This window comes from Talaromyces proteolyticus (genome assembly GCF_021365285.1).
Source record: "Talaromyces proteolyticus strain PMI_201 chromosome Unknown BGW36scaffold_5, whole genome shotgun sequence".
Classification (NCBI taxonomy): domain Eukaryota; kingdom Fungi; phylum Ascomycota; class Eurotiomycetes; order Eurotiales; family Trichocomaceae; genus Talaromyces; species Talaromyces proteolyticus.
The window spans coordinates 129850-157485 of record NW_025764281.1 but is presented as its reverse complement, the minus strand read 5'-3'; the positions used below and the strand labels follow the sequence as shown (position 1 = coordinate 157485).

The window sequence follows — 27636 nt, the reverse complement described above, 5'->3', positions numbered from 1 at the left end:
AGCGAGATTATCATGCGTTGGAGGTCGTCAATGATAGCGTGTCCAGATCAATTCAATTCTCGGTGCAGAGTGCAGGTAAGTAAGCAGTAAGTATGAGCTAACTTGCATAGGAGCAAGGCTGCACTTTTGTTGACTAGTGGCGGTTGCCCGTGGAGACAGGCCGATCGTCGTGCTCCACCGCCTTCCGACATGGATCAATGGCCGGCTGGGCCCCCAACAGAGGGGAAGGGGCAGCCTAACTCCCACTAGCCACAGACACCACGCAGCCCATGCAGACTGACTTCTCGAGTTTATTGCTGCTCGGACTCTTGCACACCCTATTCTGCTGCGTCGAACCGCCTGCCGATACTGCTATTTTCTAGAAACTACCCGTGAACAGCGTTCCAGAATGGACAAGATCAGAGAAGTGCGTATTCATGCCGCCCACCACCCCTCTGCATATCCCTGACGGCGGGGTAGCTCTACTTGGGTGCCTGCCATCATCACCACCACCACCACCGACACAGCTCATCAGCGACATCCCAGAAACCCCCAGCACGGGGATATCAAGTGCATGATGCTGATTCTTTTTGATGTAGAAAATGAACGCCCTCCGCGTTGAGGCGGACGAGGCCCAAGCGTCAGTCGAGGAGCTCAAGGCCAAGGTTAAGTCTTTGGAGCAAGAGAACCTAGCCAAGGAGCAAGAAATCACTTCGTTGACGCATCGCAACCAACTCCTCGAGTCCGAGATTGAAAAGGTTGAGGGCAATATGAAAGAGTTCAAAGACAAGGCCGATGTCAGCGCTCAACACGATACCCAGAACGAGGCTTTGCAGAGACGCCTTCAGCTGCTCGAGGAGGAAGCTGAGGAAGCCGATAAGAACCTCCGTGAAACTAACGAGAAGTATTATCTCCTCGTGCACCCAGTTTACCAAGATTAAAGGCTAACAAACTCTAACAACAGGCTCCGCCAGACTGATGTCAAGGCTGGTCACTACGAACGCAAGGTCCAGGCCCTAGAGTCGTCCAACAGTCAATGGGAAAGCAAATACGAGGAGATGGCTAAGAAATACGCCGATCTGCAGAAGGAATTGCACGAGCTGGAGGTGTCGATTAGCAATGTTTAAATAATGACCCTACAATCATAAATAGGTGAAATATGTCTAGTTCCGTCCGTTTCGAAATATCCATCAGTTGTTGTTTTGTTAGGAGGATCGTTTCATGTGGCGTCATTAGCAATGAATTAGCCGTTTAAATTTACCCCAAATCCAAGGACGATTCGTATCGATTTTTTTCGGATTCCCCTGATTGATCCTCCCTTTATTAATTCACAGCGACATTGTGGTTCGTGAGAATGTGATGCGGAAACTCTACCAGACTATCGTTTTTAGGTAGGCTGCTTTTCAAATCACTTAGCCTTCTCGTCTTGCCTTTGCCTGCCTCCGACTACCCATCCTTTGCTTCTTCTGAGTGACCTTACGGTCTGCTTTCGACTCATAACGAAATTTCTTTTTCTTTTTCTTTTCGTTGCTTGATTTCTTGGGAGGCTTGGTCGTCGAACTACCTTTCTCTTTGTCATTTCTTTCATGACTGGAATCACCATCAGTCGGGGTATGCTCCCTGTTATCTTGGAAGGCATCTTTCGAGACACCCATTTCCTCGACTGTCACCGTGGTGTATTTGTCTTCATCGATGTACTCTGCTTCATGGTCCACTGGAACTGGTTCTCCAAACCCTTCCCACTCATCTTCACTTCCATTTTCGCTCTCCGATTGCGAAAGGTCACCACGGGCTTCGTCAAGCATTTGTCGAGATGTATCCAAAGCTTGTTGTAACTCTGCTGCTCTTTGCTGACGAATCTACAAGATGATGAAATAAATCAGAATAAATGCCAGCAGTAAACAGTGGCAAAGCGTACCTTTTTCCTTTCCTCTCTCTTTTCTTCACGAGCTTTCTGTTCCGCATATTCTTGAGCCACCTTTATACGCTGTAATTTGCGCTTGTGAAATCCTGTTAGGAACTCTTGCCTCGCCGCTGGATCAAAATTGATCTCCTCGACAGCGCTGGCTATTTTGCGTCGTTTTGCCTGAGGTGCCATGTCGACGATAATTGTGAATGACAATTAGAAGCAGTGGAGTTTATAAATTAAAATTAATTAAATCACTTTTTATTCCGTGGAACGCATAACAAAAATGTTCCATTCCTATCGGAAAATCCTTTGCGGAAGCTTCCCCCCATGCCAAGGCTTCCCGCTCGCCTTGACCTGCCAAGTAAAGTCGAAACGTCAACCTGCTTCAACACCACCCTTTGCCGACAGTCGCAACCAGACAGCACTATGAATCCAAGACAGTTGCTGTTATTGGCATTCGGTGCTGCGCTTGTGGAGGGCCTCAAAGACACCTCGCCTTTTGTGTTTCTTTCGACATCAGAGTGCGCATTCCATCTTGTCAGGATCAACCGACATATGCTAACGAATAATTTGATAGCTTCCCATCATCTTCGTCGAGTCTCAAACCTGCCACTTCGGTGCTAGACGATGTATGGGAGAACCTAAAGACTTGTCCGTCGGACTATTACATTATCGCGTCGCAGCCTGGCGTCCACGCCGCCGACTATCGGGGCCATCGAGCTACACCTCGTCTTCGGGAGAAGGTGCTGGGAAAAGACAAGGCTATTCGGTCGAATGTGACGGTTTCGGAGGTCACAGGAATATTAGATCCATTGTCTATCGGTAATGGGCTGAGGGATGAATGCGCAGCACAAGTGACTGAGATTGACGGCTCAAGTGAGTTCACTGAATACCAATCACGGTAGTACCGGTATTAAAGTATTTCAGCTGGCCATTATCCCGCGAAATTTGGAGATGGACCAAGGGTTGTATATGTATCCTTCCCGGCCCTACCTTTACACGAGGGACGTGCTCAGCAACTTTCGCATAATGGTAAGTCCCAACGTCAACATTTCATAGACCTGATATTGATTTCTCGTCTGGATAGATGCTTTGCTTGCCGATATAATTGATCAGATCTCCTCCCCAAAATACACCCTTATCTACAGCACATCTCCTCGAGAGTATGAAGAAGAGGGAAAGGCTAGTTCGGTGACCTATGACAGCAATGATATCAAAGACCAATACCCTTTTCATCAAGATTTGAAACGCGACTTCAGAGAGTCCAATCGACAGGACGAGCAAGGAGACAACAGATCCCTTTTCGATAAATACCAGTTCCTTAGCCCAGGTACGTGTCTCGCCCCAACCTCTGCCTACCGATTATTTTACCTAATTCGTGCGACAGGTATCTTCATGGGATTCATCGCCCTTTTTTTTATCGTGACGATTTTGTATGTTGGTGTCTCGGCTCTATTGAGTTTGGAGGTCTCGTATGCTGCATTTGAAAAGGATACCTCTCCTAGTTCGCAGAAGAAGCAGCAGTAATCACTGATGATGACCTGTATTTTAAGAACATAGCCACTTATTACGCGTGTTTCGTTGCCCAACATTTATTGATTTGAATATATTTAAGCCGCTTTTAACACCTTGCAATAATTTTCCCATGAGAAGGGCCTTAGCAGAGGGAAGTCTCGTTGCTTGGCCTAATTCAGCATACGCGATGCTTAAATGCTAATTAACATCATGGTCGCGGAGAACCAGTTCGCACAGAATAATGCGGCTCTGAAGTACATTGTTATAGATGACTAGTCATGAATACTAAAAAAGCTCGTTAATAATGAATACTAAATGACCTCGTTAATAATTAATAGTTAACAATAATAGTTGCTAGTACAGCCCCGTGACCGTGTAGTCCAGATTGGGACAGGGGTGGGAAATTAGTGCCTTCGGGTCTTCGAGTGAGACAGTCTCGCCTCTAATTAGACACTTCACTTTATATTGCTAACGACTTTGCGACTTCGTTTTTTCCACGCCGTCCACTCGTTTATCGGACGTACGCATCTCTCACCACTCTCATTTCGTTTTATTCCGAGTCCTTTCTTGGTTTTCATCGCTGACTTGCGACTAACCGAGAAACAAACTCGCAAACCCGACTGTTATACCCATTGAAAACCCAGCGGTTATAGCCTCAAACCACACTGCTTTCAGTCACTTTTTCCGAACCTAGACCTTACCAATTCCCGGAGAAATGCCGGGGCTGTGACCTATACGCACCTGCATATCACACATTCCAGCAGTGAATACCTCTCATCCAAGCGCCCACCCCAGCAGCGTTCTCCGCAATGAATATCTTTGGTGCCCGGCTGGCTTCGCAGCCACCTCTGTTCCTTGTCGGACTTCTGGCGACTCTGGTGATACTTGTCCAGGTCAATGGAGATGATACTACTACGACCAATGCGCTTCCCGCGCTGACCACCACGACCACTGATTCGACCTCGACTAGCACAGGTCTACCAAGATTGACGGAGAGCACCAGCAACAGCATCCCCATTCCCACAGCTACCGTTCCCCCGACTTCGAATGCGCCATATATGCAACAGTCCAAAGTCCCCGAAGGTACAGTCTTTATCGGAGTGGGTGCAGCTCTTGGATTTATTGGATTCTCGTTGTTAGCATGGCGAGCAATGGTAGCATGGTCGATCAATCGTTCCGTTCGCCGAGCAGCATACGAACTTGCTCAATCTGAAAATAAGTCATTATTGCGTAACAAAAGGAGGTCCCGTCGTCACTCAACCCATCGCAAATCTCGTCGTGAAGCCCGTGGAACTTCGATGTCAATGGATAAGCTTTCCAAGTCAGACCGCATAAGCCACCTATCATCAACCAAGAATCCTGCTTCTCAGAGCAATCTCTTCTTCTCGCCAACTGCAGGCGCTGGAAGTCATCAATCAATGAATAGAGCATCAACATACCTTCCTGCAGGTTACTATGCTGCTGGTAATGCAACACTCGGAAGTCACAGTCAAGTCAACCTTGGACGCAGCCCGCCGGGGTCTCCTTCGTTACCCCCAAGCCGAGGCCACGATGCGAACCGCTCATCACATCATGTCGGAGCGTCAACTAGCACTCTTAATTTGAACGTCCCGCCTCAGGGCAGAGCGCCGAGTGCGTACCTTGAAGATCTTTTCGATAGCCATCCGCCTGCTCGGCCAACCGATAGTGAGCAATCTCGATGAGGAATATCACTTGCTAGTGATATCCTGATCCTCTTATGCATTGTGTTCGTTTCAGGGGTATAGTATAAATCTGAATTTTTATGTTTTGTCCTTTATATTGTACTTGTTTTTAATCTACTTGAAAGTTCACGGTTGGCGTTCCATCTCTGTCTTGTCTAGGTTTCGGTATCACACAGGGTGGTGTCGTAAGATGCTTTGTAAATAATGATTGTCCCATTATCTATAGTTAAATGGAAATCTTTACTTGGAGAATATATTGATTTCGACATTCGAGAACTCATTTAAGTTGGATATTATCAGAACCAAAATTATGTACATTGTTTGAACCCGTCTATATTCTTAAAAAGCAACACCAAACAACTCTAAAATAAGCAGTATAAATTTATGCAATATAGAAATGAATACATTATTAAGCCGTACCCGACTATTTATTACTTAATCGTCGTCAAATTTCCCATTGAAATCACCGAGCAATATGTCGTCCGGTGCTGGGCCCCGATTGGATCGAACTTGAAAAACAAGTGATTAGCTTCAAAACATCCCTTACTAGTAGAGTAAAACAGTACTCACCCCATTCGGTTTCTATACGGAAGAACACCCACATCCACCGTCGCGCAATTTCCAGGAACATGAGGAAAAAGATACCACTTTCAACGTTGTTGACTTGATCCAAGTGAGGAGACAGACGTGATAGCCAATTAAATCTTAAAACCAGGTCGATCATGACCGCGACATAATATAGCTCTTTCCAAGCGAAGATCCGATGTCGACGTAGTCCAAATGGGTAGTCCTGCCGCCGAAGACGATTGTCTGGTGTCAATAGGGTAAGGTCCCAATCTTTGGTGACGTCCCAATAGAAAGAATAAGCGGAATTTATGAAGGAAAAGAGCGCCCTAGGAGCGATGGTTAATAAATAAATCCAGGCCCGCAATTTAAAGCAGACAACACACCATAATCGTGAAACAGTAACCTCACTAATTCCATGCGAAGATTCAGAGTCGAAGTTCCGCTCCATGTTGGCGAATATAATCACTGGAAAAGCGGTGGAATATTTGAGGGCGTTGGCCAGATGCTGACCACCCCAGCCATCGTTCCGGTTTCTCGCACGTCGCACTCGTAGAAATTCTATTAAACACTGCCTCAAACGTATGGCAAAGGGTATCGCAATAAGTATAGGTACGACCAATCGCCCCCCACACTTCCGGTCAGGTTTTCCCGTACTCGAGACGCCGGAAGAGAGAAACATGCAGTAATTGATGTAGATCTCGGCCACAACTTTCGAATAGCTCGTGAGCGCATCGGCCAAGAGGACGTCTCCAAATTTTCCATCTTGAGCCTCCGCCAGCCCACCAATACTAATACGCCGAAGAGAGGCAAAAAGTCGATGTCGGCCGTTTCGTGATAGGCGATGGAAAGGAAGGATCAAGAATATCACCAGGAGGAGAATGTAAGTTTGTGGGATCGACTCCCAAAGGGGTACTTTTTCCGTTGACCCGTGTGTCACAACCCAGAATAAAAGTAGAAAGGCCCCAAGAGGAATCGAGAGAAAAGTGGCTAAACGATACGTTGAAAGGTGATGCGTTATCTGGTGAGGCGACTGCCGAGAGGGATATCGAATTAAAGCAGGAACATCCTGAAAAGTCAGTATGATAGTCATCCAGAAACCCAGGGAGCGTGGAATACAATTTTGGCCAAAGACAGATAGTGCAAATTAAATCCCCATCCCCAGAAGCCTACGGTTGTGTAACACTTTAGTTCGATATTCCCGATGATGGATGGTCTGGGTCTTGTGCCTACCTGCCACAAGGAGAATCGCAACACGAAAGGGTAGGGGGAAAAGAAGGCTGAAGTAATCAAGTTCTTCTGGTGGTTGGACGCTGCTATCTGCCATGATCTCATGAAGCAGGCGTGGCGCCCAACAGTGAGAGACCACCACAATACCAGCGAATGATGAGACAACAAGGCGATTGTGATTGGCACTCTGTCGGAAGGGGAAAAGACACAATCACAGGAAATGAGGGACTCCGGTCGGACGAAAACAAAAATATCAAACCATCCCAAAACCTAGCACAGAAGAGATTGAAGCTGGCGAAGCAAGTGAGAAAGCATCGACATCTCTCATTATTGCAGGCGATTTAAACACATGTAAACTTGGCCGTGAGTGGCCTGTGCACAGGGAACCCGAGCCTCAACTTGCCCATTCTGAGCACTAGTCACGTGGAGCGACCCACGTCAACGCCGCCAGCCAAGACGGAGCCTTACTATCACGACATCACGTGATAGCTACCGAGGCTATCGGATGGCTCAAGTATCGCCGTCGGCTCGCAGTTTGATAGCAAAGAAGCGGCTTATGTTCGAGTCGGCTGTCAGATCTGTCAGGGCTTTTCTTCGATTATTTCAATTGCCATCAAATACTTGATCTTCTTCCGTCAATAGCCCTTCAAGGAGCCTGAAGATGTCCGACAACGCCTTTGGGAGCTCCGAGCCCCCCAAGCAATCACCAGTAGCAAGCGCATCTGCTCCGACCACACATTTCTTTCCTTTCGCAACGTCTCCTGATATCATACGCTCTCACGAGAAGGACACTTTCATCACGGCGAGCCTGACAAACCAGGCACAATCGATTGTCAGGGCTCTCAAAGGAGCTCGCTACGTGCATGGCAATGCGGACACCATTAAGAACCTCACAGAACTTCTATACTTCTCACTCACAACGCTCATCGGAAATCGAACCCTGGGAGAAGAATATTGCGATGTTGTGCAGTTAGAAGATAATACTCTACAGCTACCATCAATTACGCGACGAGGCGGTTACATTGTTAGCAGTATCATACTACCCTGGTTTCTCGGCTATTCCTTGCCCTCACTGCGGCGGAAGCTTCGCTCTAAATTAGAGAGAAGTATTGCTAGACAGAATGCACAGGAAGCGACCCAGAGCTTTGCGCTTGGAGCGGAAAATAAATCCAAAAGCAGACGACCCTTCTGGAATTCATTACGGGTGCAACAATATATCCTCGATAATCTCGATTCCTTAACATCACCATCACCTATGTACGCCTTAAGCCTGGCGACATTTTACTTCACAGGTGCATATTACCATCTGTCAAAACGACTTTGGGGACTGCGGTATGTCTTCACAAAACGGATTGACGAAAGTGAACAACGCGTTGGCTATGAGGTGTTAGGAGTTCTCCTAGTGCTACAGATGACTATACAAGGAATAATTCATTTACGCGAGACAATCAAGTCATTACAAAAAGGAAGTGAGACTGGATCAAAGACAACACCAGTCGAGCGCAAGGGAGACATTCCTCTTTCTTCCGTTCAAAACCCACCGTCAATTCCAACCTTGAATGCGACTACAGCACGATATGATCTTTCCGAAGACCCCACTTCAGTTTCATGGATTCCGGAGGGACAGAACCGGAAATGCACATTGTGTCTTGAACTTTTCAAAGACCCGAGTGTGACGACTTGTGGTCATGTCTTTTGCTGGACATGTATCCGAGACTGGGTTCGAGAAAAGCCTGAATGTCCCCTATGTCGACAGGAGGTTCTTGCATCGAAGATTCTACCAGTCCGGGGCTAGTCTTTACCTTGTTCGTTGCATAGCTGGTAATAAAAATGGCGGTTTGTTAAATTGGAGCATGTTCTACGGTGTTTTACGGACGAGGCTTTAATGCAGGGAAGATATTGGCCATGTGTGAATTATTAATGCATTAGAGTATTCGAATATCTATAATTGGGGGTTTTAAAGAAAACTTTACTCATTTTAAGGGTATCTTATATCCAAAATTTGTATATATTAGACAGAGATGTGATGGGAAACGAAATTTTGTCGACGCAATGAATATATACAGACGTCTAGCCATGGTACAATAAGATATTGATAGGAAGATTGTCGAGCCCTGAACCCATTACCTTAATCAGAAACGGTTGAGATAAATCCAGACACTTTCTCAATGTCGACGCTGTATGATTCTGTTATTTAGGTTCACGACAGACTATCAAATGTGCGCTTATTCCCTTCATCTCGAACTGCGGTGCTTCGTAAAAGGCTATTAAAATTGGTCCTTGGAGCAGGGGATCATCTCTACTTGGAGGTTCTGGAGGTCATGAAGCTCGTGATAAAGCTGTCGGCACGTTCCCTTCTTCGAGTTCATCTAGTGGAAGGTTTCTTAGAAGTGGGATGTGAACCATCGTGTGAAGTATCATCAAGCCCCTCTCCACTACCAAATAGATTTTTCTTTCTGCGCCTTCTTTTGAGAAGATGCTCTTGCTTTTTAGTACCTGAGGGTGGGGTTTTTGGTGGATTGCCTGCTTTGCCCTTTATAGAGGATTCTTTTAATTTCAATCTTCTAGACCGTCTACTTCTGGAACCTCTCGTACTCAATGGGTGTGTAGTATCCAATGTAGATTTCGAGTGCGGTGTCATCAAAGAAACTCTGTTTCTAGTGCGTGAGGCGCTAGATGACATATTGATATTTTTCATCCTCGAGAAGATATTCTCAGAATCATCTCGGCTGGCGAGATCCGCCGTGTTGGATATATTATAAACGAAGCGGAGAAAGCGCCGTATGTCCTGACTAAGAGGCTTTGGCGAGGTAAATAACCCTCTGGAGATGGTATCAGGAACACCACCGAGACGGTGTATTCTGGACTCGGTCTCTAGCCTAGCCCATGTTATGTATCTGAGTTGGTTTATGGCGTGTTCCACATTGGAAGCTATAATGGTAGCCTGTATCTCCCATTTTTTGAATGCGATGGCTTTTCTTTGTCGAGTGGCCGTTTTAAACGTAGTCTGCACTGACCTTTTTAGAGAAAGTCTGAGAGCATTTGCTAGTTTGTTGATGTAAGTGTTCCCTGAACGAACCACCTCGAATGGATACAACACATCGAGGTATCTCCAATTGATATCAAGTTCGAAACTGCGTGCAGAGTGGGAACCCCATCGCGGAAGATACCAATCGACCAGGCATGCTTCGACGCGACGCTTCAGGGGTAAGGACCTCAAATACTCCGTATTATCCAGCCCCAAAATTTCCCAAGAAGAATCAAAAGATGAGGCAACATTGACAACTTGTGTTAGACCTAGAGGTTTGTACCAGAGCGAGCGTCTTCTAAAGCGCCGGTATTGGTGAACTAGGTTCAAAATACGATCTTCATTATCCCTCATTTTTTTCTCCAGCCCATGATAAAACGGTTTATGCCTTGGGACATCTTTAGCCAGTTCTAGAAGCGTATCTCTGGTGAATCGAGAGGATTTCATAAAATAAAAGCCTGCATCCTGCGAACCAAGATAAGCATTATGAAAGGTGACCATAGGTGTGAGCAGTCGGTCGATTTTCTTCTTTGCAGAAGCTTGTGGTGTGGCATGGTTATCGTCTAGGTTCTGGGCTATGAAGTTGATCCAAGAGTCCAGTTTGGATATTCCTTGTTCAATAGATAGTCTCCAGTTCATAAAGACATATCCTCTGCACTGCTCATACTCGTTGCGTAGATTTAAGAGCGATAGGGCAAGCTCGTTCAGCTCTGATATAGCTTTGGCATGTACGATATCATGAAATTCCTCAACAAAAGTATCCACGACGTTGGAAAGGCGATCTTCATGCAGCATAATGTTGTTAAACTGCCTCATCCATTGCTCATGGGCCTCTTTCCGTTTTGCCTTAAGAGCCTTGCGAGCTCGCCGTTCTGCCTCTAGTAGGGCCTTTTCTGCCGCCAGTCGGGCCTGCTGTTCTCGTTTCTCTTGATCGATCTTGGCCTTGCGAGCAAGCTCTTCCACTCTCTCCTTTGCTATCCTTTCTTGACGTAATTTCTCGCTGTTTTTCGGAGAGCTTGTAACGTCGATATGTGGCAGGCGTCCTTCCGTTCTCATGCGGACCATCGAGCTGAGATCGTTTTTGCTTCGGGGATTGCTGAAGTCATCGACATCATCGAAGTCATCGAAGCCATCGCTCTGTCGAAATGTACAAACGGAGAATTGACGGTTGCTCGGAGGTGGTTGGTGGAGGACTGTGGTTGATGTAGCTCGCGGAGGGACCAACTCGCACCATACGCGACAGCCAGACGACCATTGTGAGCCTCGATTAGGCCGAGATATTCGAGTCCTGCTATAAGTGCTGTGGTACGATTTGCCGTGGTAAATGTTGCGAACTCTCACTAGGTAGGCAGTGCGACCAGGTGGCCATGGTCCTGCAGCTGATTTTATGCGTTCCCGCATTGGGAACCATCATATTCGCCGTGTGGAAAATGCTCGCAGCTCAAATACAGTTCCAGCCTAATGGCGCATTTTCAAAAACCAGAAATGCTGTCTAACAAGAGAGAAAGGTAGTGCAAAGTAGCATAATCCCTCGTTGTTTGTTACCCTGGGATGGCAAACAGTAATCACCAATGCGCTAATCCTTTTATGGTTAGCGCGCAATGTGAATCTGGTTATGGTCCGGACGGTCAATCATTATTTGATATTCGTTATTTATCCCAATCAAATCCAAGTCTAGCAAAGGGTCTTGCATTAACCATTCTGTGAATGCAAGATACGTTACAAAGACGTTTTAGACGTTTTATTAACCACATTGTCGACTGTGCCCCGGGATATCTGGCCGTGGCCGTATAAAAATGGCTTCTCAACTATTACCTCTCGGTAAGAGACAAGTTTTAATCCTCACGAAGCGGGAATGGTGGGACAATCACTAAAATTGTTTATAGAGCTTATCGACAAATGTGTCGGATCCAAGATTTGGGTTGTGATGAAAGGCGATAAAGGTATGTTTAAACCTGGACTCTTTAACACAATATCCTGCTGTGGGAATTCTGGACCAGCAATTGACAAGTTCCTGGACTGACCACAAAGTCAGAATTCTCTGGGACTTTAATGGGATTTGATGACTATGTCAGTAAGTATATGCGTATTCCATGTCACCAAGAATTCTCGTTTAGAAGCTAACTCTTCGGCTTAGACATGGTTCTTGAGGATGTTACAGAGTTGTATGTCTTTTTCAATGAATATTTGCAGTGCCTTTACTGCTGTTTATGTCGGGGACTTATATTATAATGGTAGTGACTATTCCGGAAACCAAGAAAAGCTTCCCAAGATTCTTCTTAACGGAAACAACGTTTGCATGGTGAGATTCCTTGGTTATATTCAGGATGGTGTGAGTTGGTATTTGGAGCTAATAACAAGTACAATAGTTAATACCCGGTGGAGAGGGTCCAGTCAATCATTCTTAAGATGCGAAGAAACTGAACTGAGATGAAGTATCATTGACGAGGAATGATCTAAAAGAAGAGTGTTTTCGATGATCAATCGGGCCTTGTGTTCCTAACTAATTAGTCTACTGTATCATCAGAAAGAGGAAATACCCAATGCCTTTCATAGTAATATTCCCACAGGGATAAATTAGAATAGATCCTATATCACAGAGGTATTGACCGACAGTTGATGATGAGCAATTCGTGCACGGCGGACAGTTTTTGACGTTTTATTTATGACTCCATAGTTATATTTACAAATACCGGCATGATAAGCTTATGTAAAGTAATGACTGAGAATATCGGTGTGGAAATCAAAAAGATTGAGGTTGAAGAGCAAGGAAAACTTTCGTCGCACCAAGACACATCCATTCCACCATGCAGTTGTATAGCTTCGTGGATATTAATAGATACCAAACAGACAGACAGCCGCCTCCCCCATTTCAACGTTTCAATTAATTGATAAAGTACGTTCTTACTATTGACAGTTTCACAAATCAATATTGAATGTGTGATTTCCCCGGGATTCTGGGTTGGCATCACTACATTGTAACCTTACTCGAAACCACGTATTAACCTTGATGCAATAAATCGCGTAGTTGAAGTCTACCTTCTATATAAAACTCTGCGGGGATCTATCAAACACTGTATTTTATGTTAAATTTGCTTGGTCATCGTTTGGAGAGAACCTATTGGAACTCTGGAAGAGAGAAATGCGTGTTTGACAGTTTGTCCTGTTGCTTTTCCCTTGGAGTTCAAGGCTTAACGTAGCTATTTCTCACTCAATGGCAGGATAAGAAACGAAAGTAAAATGGCGCAAATTCTAGTAAGGTGTGATTGAAAATTCGAGGTAGAAAAGATGCCTAGACTCTAGACTGCAGACTCAGAAAGTGCCCGGTCTTGGTGCTCCTACAACCGGAGTAGAGCTAGGATAATGGCGATTCCTAAACCAGTGCGGAAGTCTTGCAGACTTGCTTACAACAGCCATGCGAGTCGTCAGCCCTCACGCGCAGAATCACTCCACAAGTCCACAGTGCGTTACTTGAACACAGAAACACAAGACATAGTAGTTGATTGAGAAAGTATAGTGTTCGCGCATTAATGAGAGATTTGTTGACAGTTGAGCCTTAACAAACAGATATAGCTAACCTTACATTGCCCAGATATTATTCATCCCTCTAGCTAATCACTTGTCTTTGTCTGACTGGCGCTCAGCCCCTGGGTTGTTGGACGCAAAAGGACACCAACATATGCGACTAGTTAAGCTGGGCAAAATATGGGACAGTGAATCCACGCACCGGGACAGAATACATAGAGTCAGACGGCAACAGGGCCAAGGGTTACCGGGTATCCGGGCCGGTCAGTGGCGATAATATGGCTAGCAAAATTAAAGCTCATAATACGAGCCGAGCATCACGGTGATCAGGCGTTTTTGGCGTCGACCAAGAGGGGAGCGGTATGGGTCTTTCCGGGGCCCCCAGATTCCAGTACGTATTATGGTTATAGAGTGCGGGGGAGCTGTTCTCCCGTGCTTCGATGAAATTGCCAATTGCATACCAGTCCCAAAGGCCAAGGCACACTAGCAGGCGGTCAGAACCAGTACTCGGGATGTCTCGCTATACAAGGCTATAACAACACGAGTGATTTTATACAATAGCAATATCATCCTCTTCCATCGCCATCAGCATCTCTTCATGCACCCGATTTCATAACGCGTACCGTCGTTGTTATAGTGAGAACTAGATAGTCCCGATATACTTGTACTGTAAATTGTCGTTGAAAGACGCTCTCATCGCCAATCAGGCGCCAGTGTGGCCCGCGTGTCACGAGCCTTGCCCGATATCCCCGCACGAGATATCGCGCAGCCAGTCACAGGCCCGGGCTGCTGTCCGGGATCCACTGCCCCGACTAGACTTCAAATGACCACTTCTCTTCGCCCAATACGATGAGTTACCAAGAATGGCCAGAATAGACTCTCAAGCCCACAGTCAAACCACAGCCGTTTCCGGCCCCAACCATGCGGCTGCAATCAACTACCGTTCCGGTGCAGAACGAGATCATTCCTTCGTCTATCAGTCTTGCAACTGCCAGTTGCTAATCACTACTAATAAATTATAATACTGTATTACTCATTACATATGCCAACGTGGGAACGAGGTTCCACCAAGGCTGCCCGCAGTTCACTTGATTTGCCCTTATCTCTTCCATACTAAGCCTCCCGCCTGCTCCGTGGTCTACAGCTTACCGGAACGCCCAGATTCCCCGGCCCTGCCGTTACAAAATTCGGATCTTTTTGCACGGTAGCCATCGACAGCCAAGGGCATGCGACAGCCAGTACAATAATTGCCATAATAATAATCATCATGATGGCATCCATCGTTTCAAGGCTGATTTGCTAACTCCCTCAACTCCAGGTGAAGTAACTATTTAGGAGACAACAGTCCACTGTCGCGTGCTGTTTTTTTTCGCTTCTCATCTTCCTTGCTCTCCCGCCCCCTTTCCACCCGTCAAAGGGACAGGACCTCCCAGCAGCCATTGCCACGTGCAATTTACGTCGCACGCGCACATCCTGGTCGCTGCCAGTCTCGACCTGATCTGCGCATTCACTGCTGAACTGCCAAGCGTCGTTGGGCGGGCTGGTGAAACGATGGAGAAATCAGCCTATCCCCAGGACGGCGGTGCCATGGACTCCTCCATTGCAGACACGCCCGCCTATTATGGTGAGAGCGAGCCTACTGGCTCCTGGCATCAGCGTTTGGTCGACAGCTTCAAGCGCGATCCCAATGCCCATGTTACCAAAGGCGGCCAAGTCGGCGCAGATGGTAATGTCTTCGATGCCGAGGCCGCTGCTCATAATACCGCCAACTCGCCTTTGCAGCGACGCCTGAAAAGTCGTCATCTGCAAATGATTGCCATAGGCGGTTCTATCGGTAACTCATCCTGATCTTTCTTTCTGCTAATTGAGATGCCATTTGCTTACTCCGGTTAGGAACTGGTCTGTTTGTCGCATCTGGAGAAGTCCTGGCGACGGGGGGTCCGGCTTCCGTCGTCATTGCTTACATTCTCATCGGAATCATGTTGTATTGCACTGTCCATGCCTTGGGGGAAATGGCCGTCTGTTTCCCGGTCGCTGGCTCATTTGCTGCTTATTCAACCCGTTTCATCGACCCAGCCTGGGGGTTTGCCATGGGGTGGAATTATGCCTTGCAGTGGCTAGTAGTTATGCCCCTGGAAATCGTTGCTGCCTCGATAACCATTGATTATTGGCACTCCAGTGTTAGTCATGCAGCCTGGGTGGCCATTTTTTGGTCACTGATTGTGGTTATCAATCTGTTTGGGGTGCGCGGGTATGGTGAAGCCGAGTTTGCATTTGCCATCATTAAAGTAACCGCAGTTGTCGGCTTTATGTACGTCTTTCCTCCACCATATCTAAATATTTGGGTTAATTCTCGCCCATACAACAAGCTGACAAAATTTCCATAGTATCCTAGGGGTTATCTTGAACTGCGGCGGCGGCCCTAATGGTGGCTATATCGGCGGTAAATATTGGCATGATCCAGGCGCTTTCCACCATGGATTCAAAGGTCTTTGCAGTGTCTTCGTGAATGCAGCTTTTGCATTCGCTGGTACCGAGTTGGTCGGTTTGGCTGCCGCCGAAACACAAAACCCACGGAAATCCATCCCCCGTGCGATTAAGCAGGTCTTTTGGCGCATTGCCTTATTCTACGTTGTGGCATTGACCGTAGTCGGCTTGCTAGTCCCATATACTGAACCTAAGCTCATGAACGGCAAGTCGTCCGCGGATGCGTCAGCTTCACCATTCGTCATTGCCATTGAAACCGCCGGTATCAGCGGGCTACCTTCCGTCATGAATGTAGTTATCATGATTGCAGTTTTGTCTGTTGGAAACTCTTCGGTTTACGGTTCCTCTCGTACCCTTGCAGCCCTGGCAGAGCAGGGACAAGCGCCCCGCTTTTTGGCTTACATTGACCGTCAAGGTCGTCCGCTGTTTGCCATCCTTGTCTCTTCTGCCCTTGGTCTTTTGGCCTTCCTAGCTGCTTCGGATAAAGAGGGTGACGCCTTTACCTGGATGCTTGCCATTTCAGGCTTGTCATCAGTCTTTACATGGGGATCTATCTGTCTATCTCACATCCGTTTCCGTCGTGCTTGGAAAGTTCAAGGATACTCGCTCGGGGAACTCCCCTTCCGGTCTCAGGTTGGCGTGCTTGGATCGTGGGTTGGCTTCATTTTCAACTGTCTCGTGCTCGTCGCCCAGTTTTGGGTTGCTTTCGCACCAGTGGGATATGCAAGCGAAACAGCGGCAGAGCTTACGCAGAACTTTTTCTCCTACTACCTCGCAGCCCCCATCGTTATTGCATTCTACATCCCATACAAACTGTACTACCACACACCTTTCATGAAAGCCGACCAGATGGATTTGGTCACGGGACGTCGAGAACTCGATGTACAGCATCTTATCGAGGAAGAGCGCGCAGAACAGGCGAGCTGGCCGCTGTGGAGAAAGGTGTATCATATATTCTGTTAGTCACGGCTCACAGCGGCGTCGCGAGCACTTGTATTTTGGCTTTTTTTGGCCCTGCACATAGACACACAGCTACATATCATCTAATGTTCACGATTGAGTCCGATTTACCCAGCATTCAATAGACTGAATAGGAGTAAGTCTCAGATATAACGACGTAGCAACTCTAATTTTAGATCGCGGATGGATTAGCACGTGGGGACCGACCCGGATCGACCAATCACCCACGGCCAGCCCTTCCGCAGTCCTGTACCCACCAGCGCTAAACCTGCCTGCGTTAGGCCAGCCTGTCCTTGTTGGGAGTCGTGGCGCTCAAGTCGAAAAGGACTCGTATCTTCGTATTAAGCTCTAACCTCACTTACCTCCACGTTCCTCCTGCGCATTTCTGCGCATTGCCTGCTCGTTGTTTATTTCACTTCCTTCCACTCGTTACTGTGTCTCGCTCTTAGCGCTGGTCTTTCTTGCTTGCGTTCTTGTTTGAGGTGTTACGCACTGCCACAGTCGACGCCTCTCGTCGTCCTCGCCAGCCTCTCACAATGCCTGGTTTCGCCGACTCTTTCTGGACGCCCGACTACGCCTCGGGCCTAGGTATCTTGTACACAAAGCTTCAGCAAGGTGTCGCGGAGAATAAACAGATCCTCACAATCGCAAGCCTGCGAGCGGATGCTGAGGGTGCATATGGAGCGCGACTAGGCGACATTGCTCCCTCCGTGGACAGGATTGGCTCTGGCTTCTCCAAAGATGAAGGAGCCAGTGTAAGAAAAGTAATTGCAGTCAATTGTTCCTTCGTTAAGTCACATCGACTAACCTATGTCTGACATTCAGGCCTACGATGGCATTCGTGGAGAAATGATCGAGGCGTCCAAGAATCACCAGAAGATTTCAGCCAACATTCGGGAGCTGGTTGTGAACCCGTTTAGCCGATGGTGTGACCAGCACGCAGCTCGTATCCAGAATTCCCATGACGACTTACAGGCACGCATCAAAGATCATACGAAACAAACGGACCTTGTCAGGAAACTTCGAAGCCAGTACTTCAATAAATGTCGTCTGGTCGAAGATTTGGAGGAAGAAAACAAGCTGGCTTTTCAAAGCCCAGAAACATCAAGCCCAAAAGGCAAGCCATCGCCTCCTAAGATTGTTTTGACAGACCCTCAAGAGCCGGAGGAGCCCGAATTCTTCGAGCTTGGCGACAAGTCCTATGACACTGAGGAAATCAAAAAGGTTCTCAGTGACATGCTCAATGCTATCAGAATTGGTGAAGCCAAGGTACCGATTTTGGGTACCTATCAGAACACGTCGACAGGCGCCGATATTGTAGAATATCTCCAAAAAAATTTGGGCGCTTCGAGTATCAGTTACGCTGAGCGTATAGGTCAGGATATGGTAGATGTCGGGTTCTTGCGCCTTATCGGTAACATGGGCAGTACGTTTGCCAACAGCAGTCGTATGAACTACCAGTGGAGGTCGAGGGTCTTTCAAATCACCGGAATCCCTGAGAACAAAAAGCCATTGCTTCGCATGGCGTCGGTCCTGTCAAATGAGGACGCTGCTGGATCACCAACTATTGCATCTGTTTCTGAAATGCTTGCAGGCTGGAACCCACTCAACAACCCCCACCCCGACGAGACTCCCTCTGAAAAGCTTCACCGTGAAGCTTATGAGGCGGATGAACGCTACAAAGCGGCTGTTATCAAGCTTGATCAAATTAGATGCATATTAGAGGAGGAAATCATTGATCACCTACGATTCATGGAACGCTGCGAACTCGACCGTCTCAAAGCTATCAAGTCGGTGGTCCTCGACTTCTCCGGTGCAATCAGCAATGTGATTCCTAGCTTGCAGAGTACGGTTGACCAAATGATGTTGTATCAGGAAACCATTCAGCCATTGGGCGATTTGAGATACATGCTTGAAAATCACCGCACTGGAGGGTTTGTTCCAAAGGTTCAACCCTATGAAAATTACTACGGTTCTGTAGGAGGTAAGCATTCCTCGTTCCTAAATATTTTCGTCATTGAATATGGCTGATGCAAGTAATAGACCAGGTTTTTGGTGTGGATCTTGAAGCTAGAGCTAGAGCTGACCGTAAACGCGTTCCTGTTATTGTCACGAACATACTAACATTTCTGGACAACCGTACGTTTCTATTTCCCTCTCTCTTCTACACTGTTACTAACTCTTTTTTCTTAGATTACCCCGACCTCGAAGGCGATGATACACGACGAGCAATCTGGCTCCACGACGTTCCGCTCGCTGCCACCCACCATCTACGACAAGCACTGAACACTAGTACGGGCGACCAACGTTCAATACTTGAGAAATATGAGATACCCATTGTTGCTAGCGTTCTGAAATTATACCTCCTCGAACTCCCGGGTATGAGACATGAATATTTCTTATTCCCGATTGAGATCATAACGCTGACTTGCACATACAGATTCCCTTGTGTCATCTCAAGTCTACGAAATAGTTAAAACGATATACTCGACAACTGCTAATGAAACCACGGAAGAGGGGCGAATCAAGGTTCTTCAAAGCACCCTCGGTCAGCTTCGTCTCAATAACATAGCAACGCTCGATGCCATGATGACACACTTCACTCGTTTGATTGACTTGACCTCGGCTGATGAGGCTTATGTTTCTACCCTTGCTCAAGCACTGGCTCCATGCATACTCCGCCCTCGAATCGAAAGTACCCTAACTATGAACGAACGTCACAGCTATCGACTGATCCGAGACCTGTTTGATCACAAGGATGCTATCTTTGGCGAACTGAAGAGACAGTCGAGCGCCAGTGCTTTTGGGGCAGGGCCAAGCGCAGCTCGTCCACGAGCGATCAGCACTGACGAAAGCAACCGTCGCGCTGCGATGGAGGCTCGGAATCGCGCTATTGCAAATCGCAGCCGAGCCACCAGCCCTGCCCCCGCTGCCCGACATCGTCGTGATCGATCCACAGATGGCTCCTTAGGTCGATTCCCAGTCAATGTTAGCAGTCCACAAGGCCCTGAGCGCAAATCAAGACAAAGTCTAGATGTTCCGGTTGCTGTACAACCCCATGCTGAAGAGGAAAACGCCAAATCAGTAGAAGGGTCCGAAACCAACGGTGCGGCCGCCGAGAGTAAACCCGAAGCTGATGCATCTGCATCAAACGAAAACGCAGCTCCCGCCAGTGGCTCTGACGGCTGACCTCCACCATCCACTGCTAACGCACCATCTGTCGCGAAACGAGATTCACTCACTCGTGGACGCAATGTCCGACGCGCTGGAGCCAGCCATCAGCCGGGCGAAGGCAGCGTTGACAGCAACAGCGCGACTGCCAGTATTCCCGGCGAAGGTGAAATGAAAGGAGTTACTCTTGAAGATAAACCAATGGACGACTTCGCTTAAAATTTAAGTCTAATGATTCGTCACTTTCAATGCACAAGGGAAAAAGGGCCACTACTGCGACAGACAAGTGTTATTCCCTGTATACATAGTCTGCGATTTCGATATTCTTGTTGTATGTTTTTCTTGTGATTTTCTTTCGTCTATATTCGTTGATTTTCGACGTTTTTCTCGATACCACGGGAATACATGTATTTATGGACGAATGGCTGGAGCCATTCACGAATGAATGTTGTCACACCTAGCATAAGCTTTTGTGCTCCTTAACCGTAAAAGTGTAGACTTAAATATACACAACCATCTCATCTCCTACTGTAAATTGACGAACAGGCCTCCATCGACCAGGATCTGAGCACCAGTCTGTCATCCATATACGATCAGCACTATCCCAAACACATTATCTTTAAATAGCTGAAGACACTCACCACATAACTACTCAACTGATCTGAAGCCAGGAATACAGCCGGCCCCGCCAGATCCTTAGGAGCCCCGAGTCTCCCCAAAGGAATCCTACCTTCCATATACGTCCGCTTCTTCTCATCACTCATGTCCGCATCATTAAGCTGTGTCCGGATGGTCCCTGGCAGGAGCGCATTGCACCTAATATTATATTTTCCCAGTGCTACTGCCGTCGACTGCATCAGAGACAATATGCCGGCTTTCGTAGGACAGTAATGGCATTGCTTTTCCCCTCCCACGAGCGCAGAAATCGAACTGATTCCGATTATCGACCCGCCCGGTGGAGATTGTTGCAGTGCCATTTGGCGACCTGCCGCTTGGGTCGCGTAGAATGCGCCGCAGAGGTTTATATCGACGGTCTGGGTGAGGAGGGAAGGCTCGATGCTGTTGAGTTGATATTAGGTATGAAATGAATGCATATCCAAGAAGTAGACGGAACTCACTCAAGAAACTCGGCGAATTGACAAACTCCCGCATTGCTAACGAAGACATCTAATCGGCCGAATGCCTCGACAATTTTAGTGACGAAATTTACTCCTGTTCCGGGTTTGGATATATCCCCTGCGACGGTAATATACTGCTTTTCCTCTGTTTTTAAGGTTGCACTCTCTGCGATCACGACGGAAGCATCTCTGTTGAAAGCTTCGACGAGAGGTTCATCATTGGCTGCGCCGAGATGGTTGACGGCGACTTTGGCACCGTGGCGGAGGTATTCGAGTGCTATAGCCTGTGTTTATAGAAAGTGATCTCTGGTCAGTTGAGATGTTCGGTTTAAGTTCAGAAGGACAAGGAGGAAAAGTACCCTCCCAATGCCAGTTAAACCGCCTGTGATTCCGCAAACTTTGCCCACTAAGAGCTGAGGTATGGCCATTTCTTTTTCAAATGATAGAATAAAAAGTGTCTTTGGATGTTAACTGGTATATATGTTGTGCAGAATGATATGCCGCGGACCGGGGATATCAATTGATAGTATATTTCAGTCACTCAAATATAAAATTGTAAGATGGATTAATGAATCAAAGACCAATATGACTGACTATACTTTATATGGAATGCAAGTTATTTGCCAATAAAAACCATGTCTTCAATATGTCTGCAACTGCATTTGATCTTTTCACCTCTTATTTTTCCTACCCCCTCATAGTTCATAGGGATGGAACGCCCCACACTAACAAGTGATGCATCGCTCGGCGGTCGGTCTAAGACAGCCCGAGTATGGAGGTGAGGGGTTCCATGCGCCCAACTATGTAACACCTATTAATTTTTTAATCCGGAGGCTAGCTAACTAATTATGACTAGAAGATTGCTGGTGAGCATTTATTCTTTGGAAATGCTCTGTTATTTGGGACTTTCTTGGGCGAGTAACTAGATGGTCTTTAAATGTTTTGTATATATGTTCTTCATTGCATCATAATCAACATGAGGTGAATTCATACACGAAATTGTATTATAGTAGGGAAAAGGGAAAGCAGATAGTATGATTATGCTCATTCATAAGTAATTACATGCTCTATAGCACCTGATCTATGCACACGCGATTAAATTTGACCATTGGGTGTCTCTGTCTCTGATGTTTCGAAATTCTGACTCGTTACTGGAGCAGGTAGGCTCTTTGACGGAGCAGGTGTTAGAAGCGAGGAAGCGGGGATTAGAGGTGCTGCTGGGTTTAGCTCAAGGCCAAAACCAGGTTTGTCGAGTTCAGTTAAATCCAAGTATCCCTTGACAGGAATAGGTTCGTTCAAGAACAAATTGCCAAACACAGGCTCAACACTCTTGCCATCGGCGGAATTGGCGAGGTATTCTTGGAATGGGGTATTTGGTTGGGACACTACAAAGTGATATGAGTACGGACCAGAGGCATGAGGAACGACTGGAATGTCGTAAGCAGCTGCGAGAGCAGAGACTTTGAGTAATTCAGTAAGCCCGCCAAGCCACATTACGTCGGGCTGGATTATGTCCAGGTTGCGTCCTTCGACCAACTTCCTGAATCCGTATCTCGAGTACTCGTGCTCGCCGGTGGTGAATTTGACCGTAGGGTGAGCTTTCTTGAGAAGGGCATGGCCATCAAAATCATCCGGAGTCAAGCATTCCTCCCACCAGTCGATATTCAGTCCTTCTGCCTCAGCTTTCTTGACTAATTCGATAGTGTAGGACACATTCAACGACATATAGCAATCGACGCGAAGTGGAAAGTCGGGCCCGACACTCTCGCGGTGCTTACGAAGGAACTCGATGTTTCGCTTCAGTCCATCCGTACCCAAGTCTGGCCCATATGGTAGGGGCACCTTTGCACCGATGAAGCCGGCTTCTTTCGCTATAGCTGGCTGGGGTCCTGTGCAGTAGAAATCCAACCTCTTGCGAGTGGCTCCACCGATGAGTTTGTAAACGGGTTCGTTACGCAGTTTCCCGAGCAGATCCCAGAGAGCTAGATCGATGACGGAGATAACTGCGATTGGAAGACCTTTACGACCATAGAACATGGATCCACGGTACATCTTTTCGAACATGTCGTTGATATCGCGTGGGTCTATTATACGCATTGTGGTTAGTTATCCGCAAACCGCATCTTTTAAGAGTCTATTGTTACCATTGCCGATCAGAAATCTCTCAAAATGCTGGTGGACCAGCCAACAGGCCGGTGGGCCTCCAAAGCCTGTCGCGAATCCTTTGGTTCCATCACTTGTTTCGATTTCAACACAGAAAGAACCCAAAACATTGATACCCCAGCTGGTTCGCGAATTGCGGTATTGTTCCCATCGAGCCATCGGGGTTGAAATCGGGCTGTCTACCAGCCAGTGGCCGCCTTTCACCTATTCCTCCTTTTAGCAACTGGCCCAGCTCACTTGCATATCATATAGCAACCGCCTTACATTGTGATAATCACCGCCCGAGCCTACACCTGCTATGACGAAAGTGCGCACATTTTTGATTGTGGGGAAAGCCGGGGTTGAAACCATGTTGTCAGATGGCTCTGGTAGGCGTGTTGTTGATGGTAGAAATTGCAAGGAAAGAAGCTTCGGCAAAGAACGACGAGAGATCACGGTATTTAAAAAGCACAATTTATCCGGACGTAAAATAACCCACCGGACACAATGCCGAATGGCCAGTCATGCGAATCCGAGACGGGGTCTTTGCTCTTCACAGTCATCTCCATGGAGTCGGTCTCGGGGCAATCAAGCCCGAGAAGCTCCTACCCGCGACGCTGGAGATTGTGCATGTGATGACCGGGGGATCTGTAATGGCGCTGCAAGAGGTCGCACTGGAGGTGCTTGGGCTGTTGTTTTAGAGACAGGATCGGGATAAGGAGGAGTGCTAATGGCAAATTAGCTGGACGACAGGTTCCTGGCAGGCACAATGGTTGATGGGTGATATCATGAGCTTCGCAGCCTCAGGCCATCCAAACCAGGCTAGGAGAGGAATCGGCGTGTTTGCAGAGCATCTGGGGAAGGAGCGCGCCATTGGCCTAGCTGCCTCTGCGGGGTTGGCCGAGCCGGGCCAATCAGAGGCGGCTCTCGCGTAGCATGTCATTTGTCCCCGAAGAGAATTCGAGGAGAGTCAACTCTTTCTGGTCAATTATCAGTCTGACTTGGGAGAGGCGTCGCTTTCTCTAATCTGAGACGTGGCATTTGACTACAGCAGCCCCTGCAGCTCGTGTAATTCATCCCTGCCTCAACAGCTCTGTCTATGACCCCCGTTCCAGCCCAGCCGTTCCCGCCGTTGGTAGTCGGGTAGGGACCTCGCTATACACAACCCCGATGTCCGGCATGGCTGCCTTTGACAGACCTTCTCCACAGCAAAGCACACTGCATATGCCTGATCCCGAGCAGATGCAGACTCCAGAGGCAGATTCTTCAGCTGCGGAATCCGAGAGTGAGCATTTAGTCGACCAGAATGGCTCCCAAGCATCTCGTGGGACTAAAAGAAAACGCCGCCCGTTGATGGTGTCGTAAGTTTTGCCTCTCCAGTCGTTTTTTAGACCTTATTGTCTCTCTGCCTACACCCAGTGTTTCCCTGAACTTTTCGTTTGCCTCTTGAATCTCTCACTCTATGGCCAATTTTGAAAACTTGCTTCGTCCGTCGCATAAATTACTAGATGCACAGCCAGCACTTTATACCTTCTATGACTGCATTTGATTCTGACATGCCTAGATGTGAACTATGCAAGCAGCGAAAAGTAAAATGCGGTGGGTTTCCTTAATTGTGATGAGTCTCTACCTGCCTTCTAACTCTTCTGTAGATCGAGCTCAGCCAAGCTGTGGATGGTGTTCGCGCAATGGACAATTATGTGAGTACAAGGAAAGAAAGAAACCTGGCCTGAGGGCAGGCTATGGCAAGGAGTTAGAGCAGCGTCTCGGTAGGCTTATTATATTAGCAATGCGAGAAGAAAGTCAACAAATACTAATAGTCCACGCAACAGACAGGTTGGAGGAGACCATTCAGACCCAAGCTCGCTTGATTGAGACTCATATAATCCAAAATAATAACCCCGCTGTGAAAGGTCGCCAATTACAAGGGGTAGGCTCTATGTCTTATGGCTCCCCATCGGAACGGTCTACTGCGACAGGGCCTAATCCTCATGCAAATTCATATAACCGAGATTTTCCAACATTACCGGCGTCTCACCGAACACCTGACCCGACAGCTAACCACCATGATGTGACAATCACAAGCCCTTCAGAGATGTCCGTCAAGTTACAGAGTCAATCTCGAATCTCAAATGGGCTGTCACATTCGACACCACTTTCTCAAGCTCCGGACGCCTCTAGCGGAGATTATTCTCATAACGATTCGTCACTAAACGTCCCAGTCAGTCTTTTTAACAATCAAGAGCGGTCTCTCGCGGACCCGGAACTTGATTTACCGCCATACGATCTGCTATATGCACTGGTAGACCTGTATTTTGAACATGTTAATAGCTGGTGCCCTATACTTCATCGCAGGTCAACTCTGGACGCTTTATTCGGACCGTCCCCCTTAGATGAGGCTGATCGAGTTGTTCTCCATGCGATAGTTGCCACAACTCTGAGATTCTCATCGGATCCACGGCTCAACGAGGCGAGTCGTAAGCGATGTCACGATTCCTCGAAGCAAAAAGTGTTGCTATACGGTTTGGAGAACTCGTCAGTCAAATCTATACTAGCACTAGTGATTTTAGCTCTTGACTTTGTTGGGTCATCAAACGGACCCCCAGGGTGGAAACTTCTAGCTTTGATAGCTCGGTCTGTAGTCCAACTTGGATTGGCAGCTGAAACAGGTTCCTCACTTGTTTCTTCCGTATACCCCTCTATTTCCACGTTAAGAGCAAATGTGCTCCCTGACCCGGAAACTTGGATTGAAGATGAGAGTCGGAGGCGTCTCTTCTGGATGGTTTACTTATTGGATCGCTACTCGACTATTGCCACTGCCTTTGACTTTGTCTTGGATGAAAAGGATATTGATCGGAAGCTCCCTTGTCGAGATGAGTTCTTTATTAGGAATCAACCGGTCGAAACTCGGTGGTTTCAAGCCGCTGTCGACAGGGTGGACTATACCAGCCACGGCGAAAATGTCGGATCTTTTGGATTCTACATTGAAATCTTGGGTATACTATCCCGTATACATCAATTCCTCAAACGGCCTGTAGATATTGGAGCCCTTTCAGATGTTGAGGAATGGCAAGCGACCTATCGAAAGCTGGATAGCGAACTTTCAGCGTGGGAATTCAATCTACCCACTGAATACGCCCATGAAAACACATCTCGCTTGTTCCAGAGCTCAAAAACGAAGAAAAGGTTTCAATGCGATTGGGTCATGCTTCATGTTACGTACCAAACGTAAGTCCACGAAAAGATCCACAATATTAACGCAGCTCACCCTTTACTCTTAGAACTGTAATTCGATTGCATTCTTCTGCAGCATACCCTACTACCAGGTCTCCTATTTTCACCCCTTCCTACAGTGCCAGCCAACGGTGTCTGGTTGCGGTTGATAATATTCTGTCACTTACTCGATTTGTCGTTGAGAATAACATGCTCGACAAACTTGGCCCGCCATTCGCCTTTTCTCTCTGGGTATCAGCTCGGCTATTACTTGTGCATGGATCAACCATTGCACATACGGTGAACCCTGACATTTATCTCTTCGTCGATACCCTAGGCCAAATGGGACGACATTGGAAAGTCGCCGAGCGTTACAGCACAATCCTAAAGCGTGTTATCGACGAATATAGCGAGTACGAGCAAACCGGAGGAACGGAGGGAGAGCGTGTCACGCCCTCTTCGGTCAAAATACTAGCGGATATGAGACGCTGTGCTTTTGATCTTGACTTCTTGATATCCCGTCAGCCACAGCCTGGCACATCTAATGAATCCACCAGGCAAACAGTGGCACCTACCCCTGTCGGAAGGAATCTAACAAACAACGAATTCGAATATCTCGATGTCTTTGGCTTCTTCAATGTGCCCCGGGTCCCGAATATGCCTACGCCACTACCACCTTTGAACATAAATGATATTACAAATCCGATGTCAATACATGGCCTTACTACTGCGGCTAGCAATAATGAATTCAATATCACCAATTACCTAATTCCTACACCAGAAACTGATTGGCTTTTCCAACCGCCTGCATGATTTTTGATTTATTCTTGGTGTCTCTAGACCTTGACAGAGTGTGAGATGACCTTTATACCCATGAAGAGCAATGTTTCATTCCATCCTGCCTGGCGGGAGAATTGTTCTAGGTTATATTTTGGACAAAAATTATATACCCTTCTGAAATTACTTTCATGTATATACGATATACCTAAGATTGATGATCTAGCAACCCCATGAAGATGCTTTTGCAGTTCAAAGTATCGTGGGAAATATTTGGCAAAAAAAGTAAACAAACGAAGGATTCACAAGTTGGCC

At 47.2% G+C, this 27636-nt stretch overlaps 13 protein-coding genes across 13 annotated transcripts; 8 read left to right on the top strand and 5 right to left on the bottom strand.

The window, feature by feature from the left end:
* Positions 1-581: 581 nt before the first annotated feature.
* Positions 582-1106, top strand: BGW36DRAFT_294156 (putative tropomyosin; the record flags this gene model as incomplete). The annotated part of the gene is made up of 2 exons (XM_046211063.1): positions 582-883; positions 944-1106. 2 exons carry the CDS (start codon positions 582-584, stop codon positions 1104-1106), a joined length of 465 nt encoding a protein of 154 aa, XP_046072766.1.
* Positions 1107-1155: 49 nt separating this feature from the next.
* BGW36DRAFT_143959 (nucleolar protein 12-domain-containing protein) lies at positions 1156-2201 on the bottom strand. The gene is made up of 2 exons (XM_046209456.1): positions 1898-2201; positions 1156-1838 (listed from the first exon to the last, which is right to left on the bottom strand). The coding sequence occupies exons 1-2, from the start codon at positions 2075-2077 to the stop codon at positions 1392-1394; spliced, it is 627 nt and encodes a 208-aa protein (XP_046072765.1). The 5' UTR covers positions 2078-2201; the 3' UTR covers positions 1156-1391.
* A 63-nt stretch (positions 2202-2264) lies between these two features.
* BGW36DRAFT_375845 (BIG/ATPase V1 complex, subunit S1) lies at positions 2265-3698 on the top strand (the record flags this gene model as incomplete). Its single annotated transcript, XM_046215813.1, has 5 exons — positions 2265-2409; positions 2466-2764; positions 2816-2920; positions 2976-3218; positions 3276-3698. Coding segments are annotated over exons 1-5 (842 nt in total), but the record flags the coding sequence as incomplete, so codon positions are not given.
* Positions 3699-3851: 153 nt separating this feature from the next.
* BGW36DRAFT_375844 (uncharacterized protein) lies at positions 3852-5380 on the top strand. The gene has a single exon (XM_046215812.1). The coding sequence runs from the start codon at positions 4213-4215 to the stop codon at positions 5104-5106; it is 894 nt and encodes a 297-aa protein (XP_046072763.1). The 5' UTR covers positions 3852-4212; the 3' UTR covers positions 5107-5380.
* A 7-nt stretch (positions 5381-5387) lies between these two features.
* Positions 5388-7257, bottom strand: BGW36DRAFT_375842 (EXS family-domain-containing protein). The gene is made up of 5 exons (XM_046215811.1): positions 6904-7257; positions 6790-6839; positions 6057-6739; positions 5677-5999; positions 5388-5615 (listed from the first exon to the last, which is right to left on the bottom strand). The coding sequence occupies exons 1-5, from the start codon at positions 6995-6997 to the stop codon at positions 5542-5544; spliced, it is 1224 nt and encodes a 407-aa protein (XP_046072762.1). The 5' UTR covers positions 6998-7257; the 3' UTR covers positions 5388-5541.
* Positions 7258-7561: 304 nt separating this feature from the next.
* On the top strand, positions 7562-8695 carry BGW36DRAFT_426009 (putative peroxisome biosynthesis protein; the record flags this gene model as incomplete). Its single annotated transcript, XM_046220199.1, has 1 exon — positions 7562-8695. One exon carries the CDS (start codon positions 7562-7564, stop codon positions 8693-8695), a length of 1134 nt encoding a protein of 377 aa, XP_046072761.1.
* A 570-nt stretch (positions 8696-9265) lies between these two features.
* On the bottom strand, positions 9266-11329 carry BGW36DRAFT_357835 (uncharacterized protein; the record flags this gene model as incomplete). The annotated part of the gene is made up of 1 exon (XM_046213909.1): positions 9266-11329. One exon carries the CDS (start codon positions 11327-11329, stop codon positions 9266-9268), a length of 2064 nt encoding a protein of 687 aa, XP_046072760.1.
* Positions 11330-11580: 251 nt separating this feature from the next.
* BGW36DRAFT_375836 (putative small nuclear ribonucleoprotein) lies at positions 11581-12693 on the top strand. The gene is made up of 6 exons (XM_046215810.1): positions 11581-11749; positions 11815-11871; positions 11964-12002; positions 12066-12093; positions 12167-12230; positions 12298-12693. Exons 1-6 carry the CDS (start codon positions 11725-11727, stop codon positions 12334-12336), a joined length of 252 nt encoding a protein of 83 aa, XP_046072759.1. The 5' UTR covers positions 11581-11724; the 3' UTR covers positions 12337-12693.
* A 2311-nt stretch (positions 12694-15004) lies between these two features.
* On the top strand, positions 15005-16903 carry BGW36DRAFT_294623 (putative amino acid permease; the record flags this gene model as incomplete). Its single annotated transcript, XM_046211117.1, has 3 exons — positions 15005-15287; positions 15347-15764; positions 15841-16903. 3 exons carry the CDS (start codon positions 15005-15007, stop codon positions 16901-16903), a joined length of 1764 nt encoding a protein of 587 aa, XP_046072758.1.
* A 343-nt stretch (positions 16904-17246) lies between these two features.
* BGW36DRAFT_406296 (RhoGAP and Fes/CIP4 domain protein) lies at positions 17247-20542 on the top strand. Its single transcript, XM_046218993.1, has 5 exons — positions 17247-17664; positions 17726-18884; positions 18944-19039; positions 19094-19279; positions 19341-20542. The coding sequence occupies exons 1-5, from the start codon at positions 17437-17439 to the stop codon at positions 20087-20089; spliced, it is 2418 nt and encodes an 805-aa protein (XP_046072757.1). The 5' UTR covers positions 17247-17436; the 3' UTR covers positions 20090-20542.
* Position 20543: 1 nt separating this feature from the next.
* Positions 20544-21861, bottom strand: BGW36DRAFT_339287 (alcohol dehydrogenase). Its single transcript, XM_046213034.1, has 4 exons — positions 21549-21861; positions 21190-21473; positions 20713-21130; positions 20544-20647 (listed from the first exon to the last, which is right to left on the bottom strand). Exons 1-4 carry the CDS (start codon positions 21615-21617, stop codon positions 20597-20599), a joined length of 822 nt encoding a protein of 273 aa, XP_046072756.1. The 5' UTR covers positions 21618-21861; the 3' UTR covers positions 20544-20596.
* Positions 21862-22183: 322 nt separating this feature from the next.
* On the bottom strand, positions 22184-24132 carry BGW36DRAFT_375827 (mandelate racemase/muconate lactonizing enzyme family protein). The gene is made up of 3 exons (XM_046215809.1): positions 23617-24132; positions 23334-23556; positions 22184-23273 (listed from the first exon to the last, which is right to left on the bottom strand). The coding sequence occupies exons 1-3, from the start codon at positions 23701-23703 to the stop codon at positions 22285-22287; spliced, it is 1299 nt and encodes a 432-aa protein (XP_046072755.1). The 5' UTR covers positions 23704-24132; the 3' UTR covers positions 22184-22284.
* A 423-nt stretch (positions 24133-24555) lies between these two features.
* BGW36DRAFT_294192 (putative C6 transcription factor) lies at positions 24556-27357 on the top strand (the record flags this gene model as incomplete). Its single annotated transcript, XM_046211069.1, has 5 exons — positions 24556-24692; positions 24896-24930; positions 24984-25100; positions 25164-26559; positions 26613-27357. 5 exons carry the CDS (start codon positions 24556-24558, stop codon positions 27355-27357), a joined length of 2430 nt encoding a protein of 809 aa, XP_046072754.1.
* Positions 27358-27636: the final 279 nt, after the last annotated feature.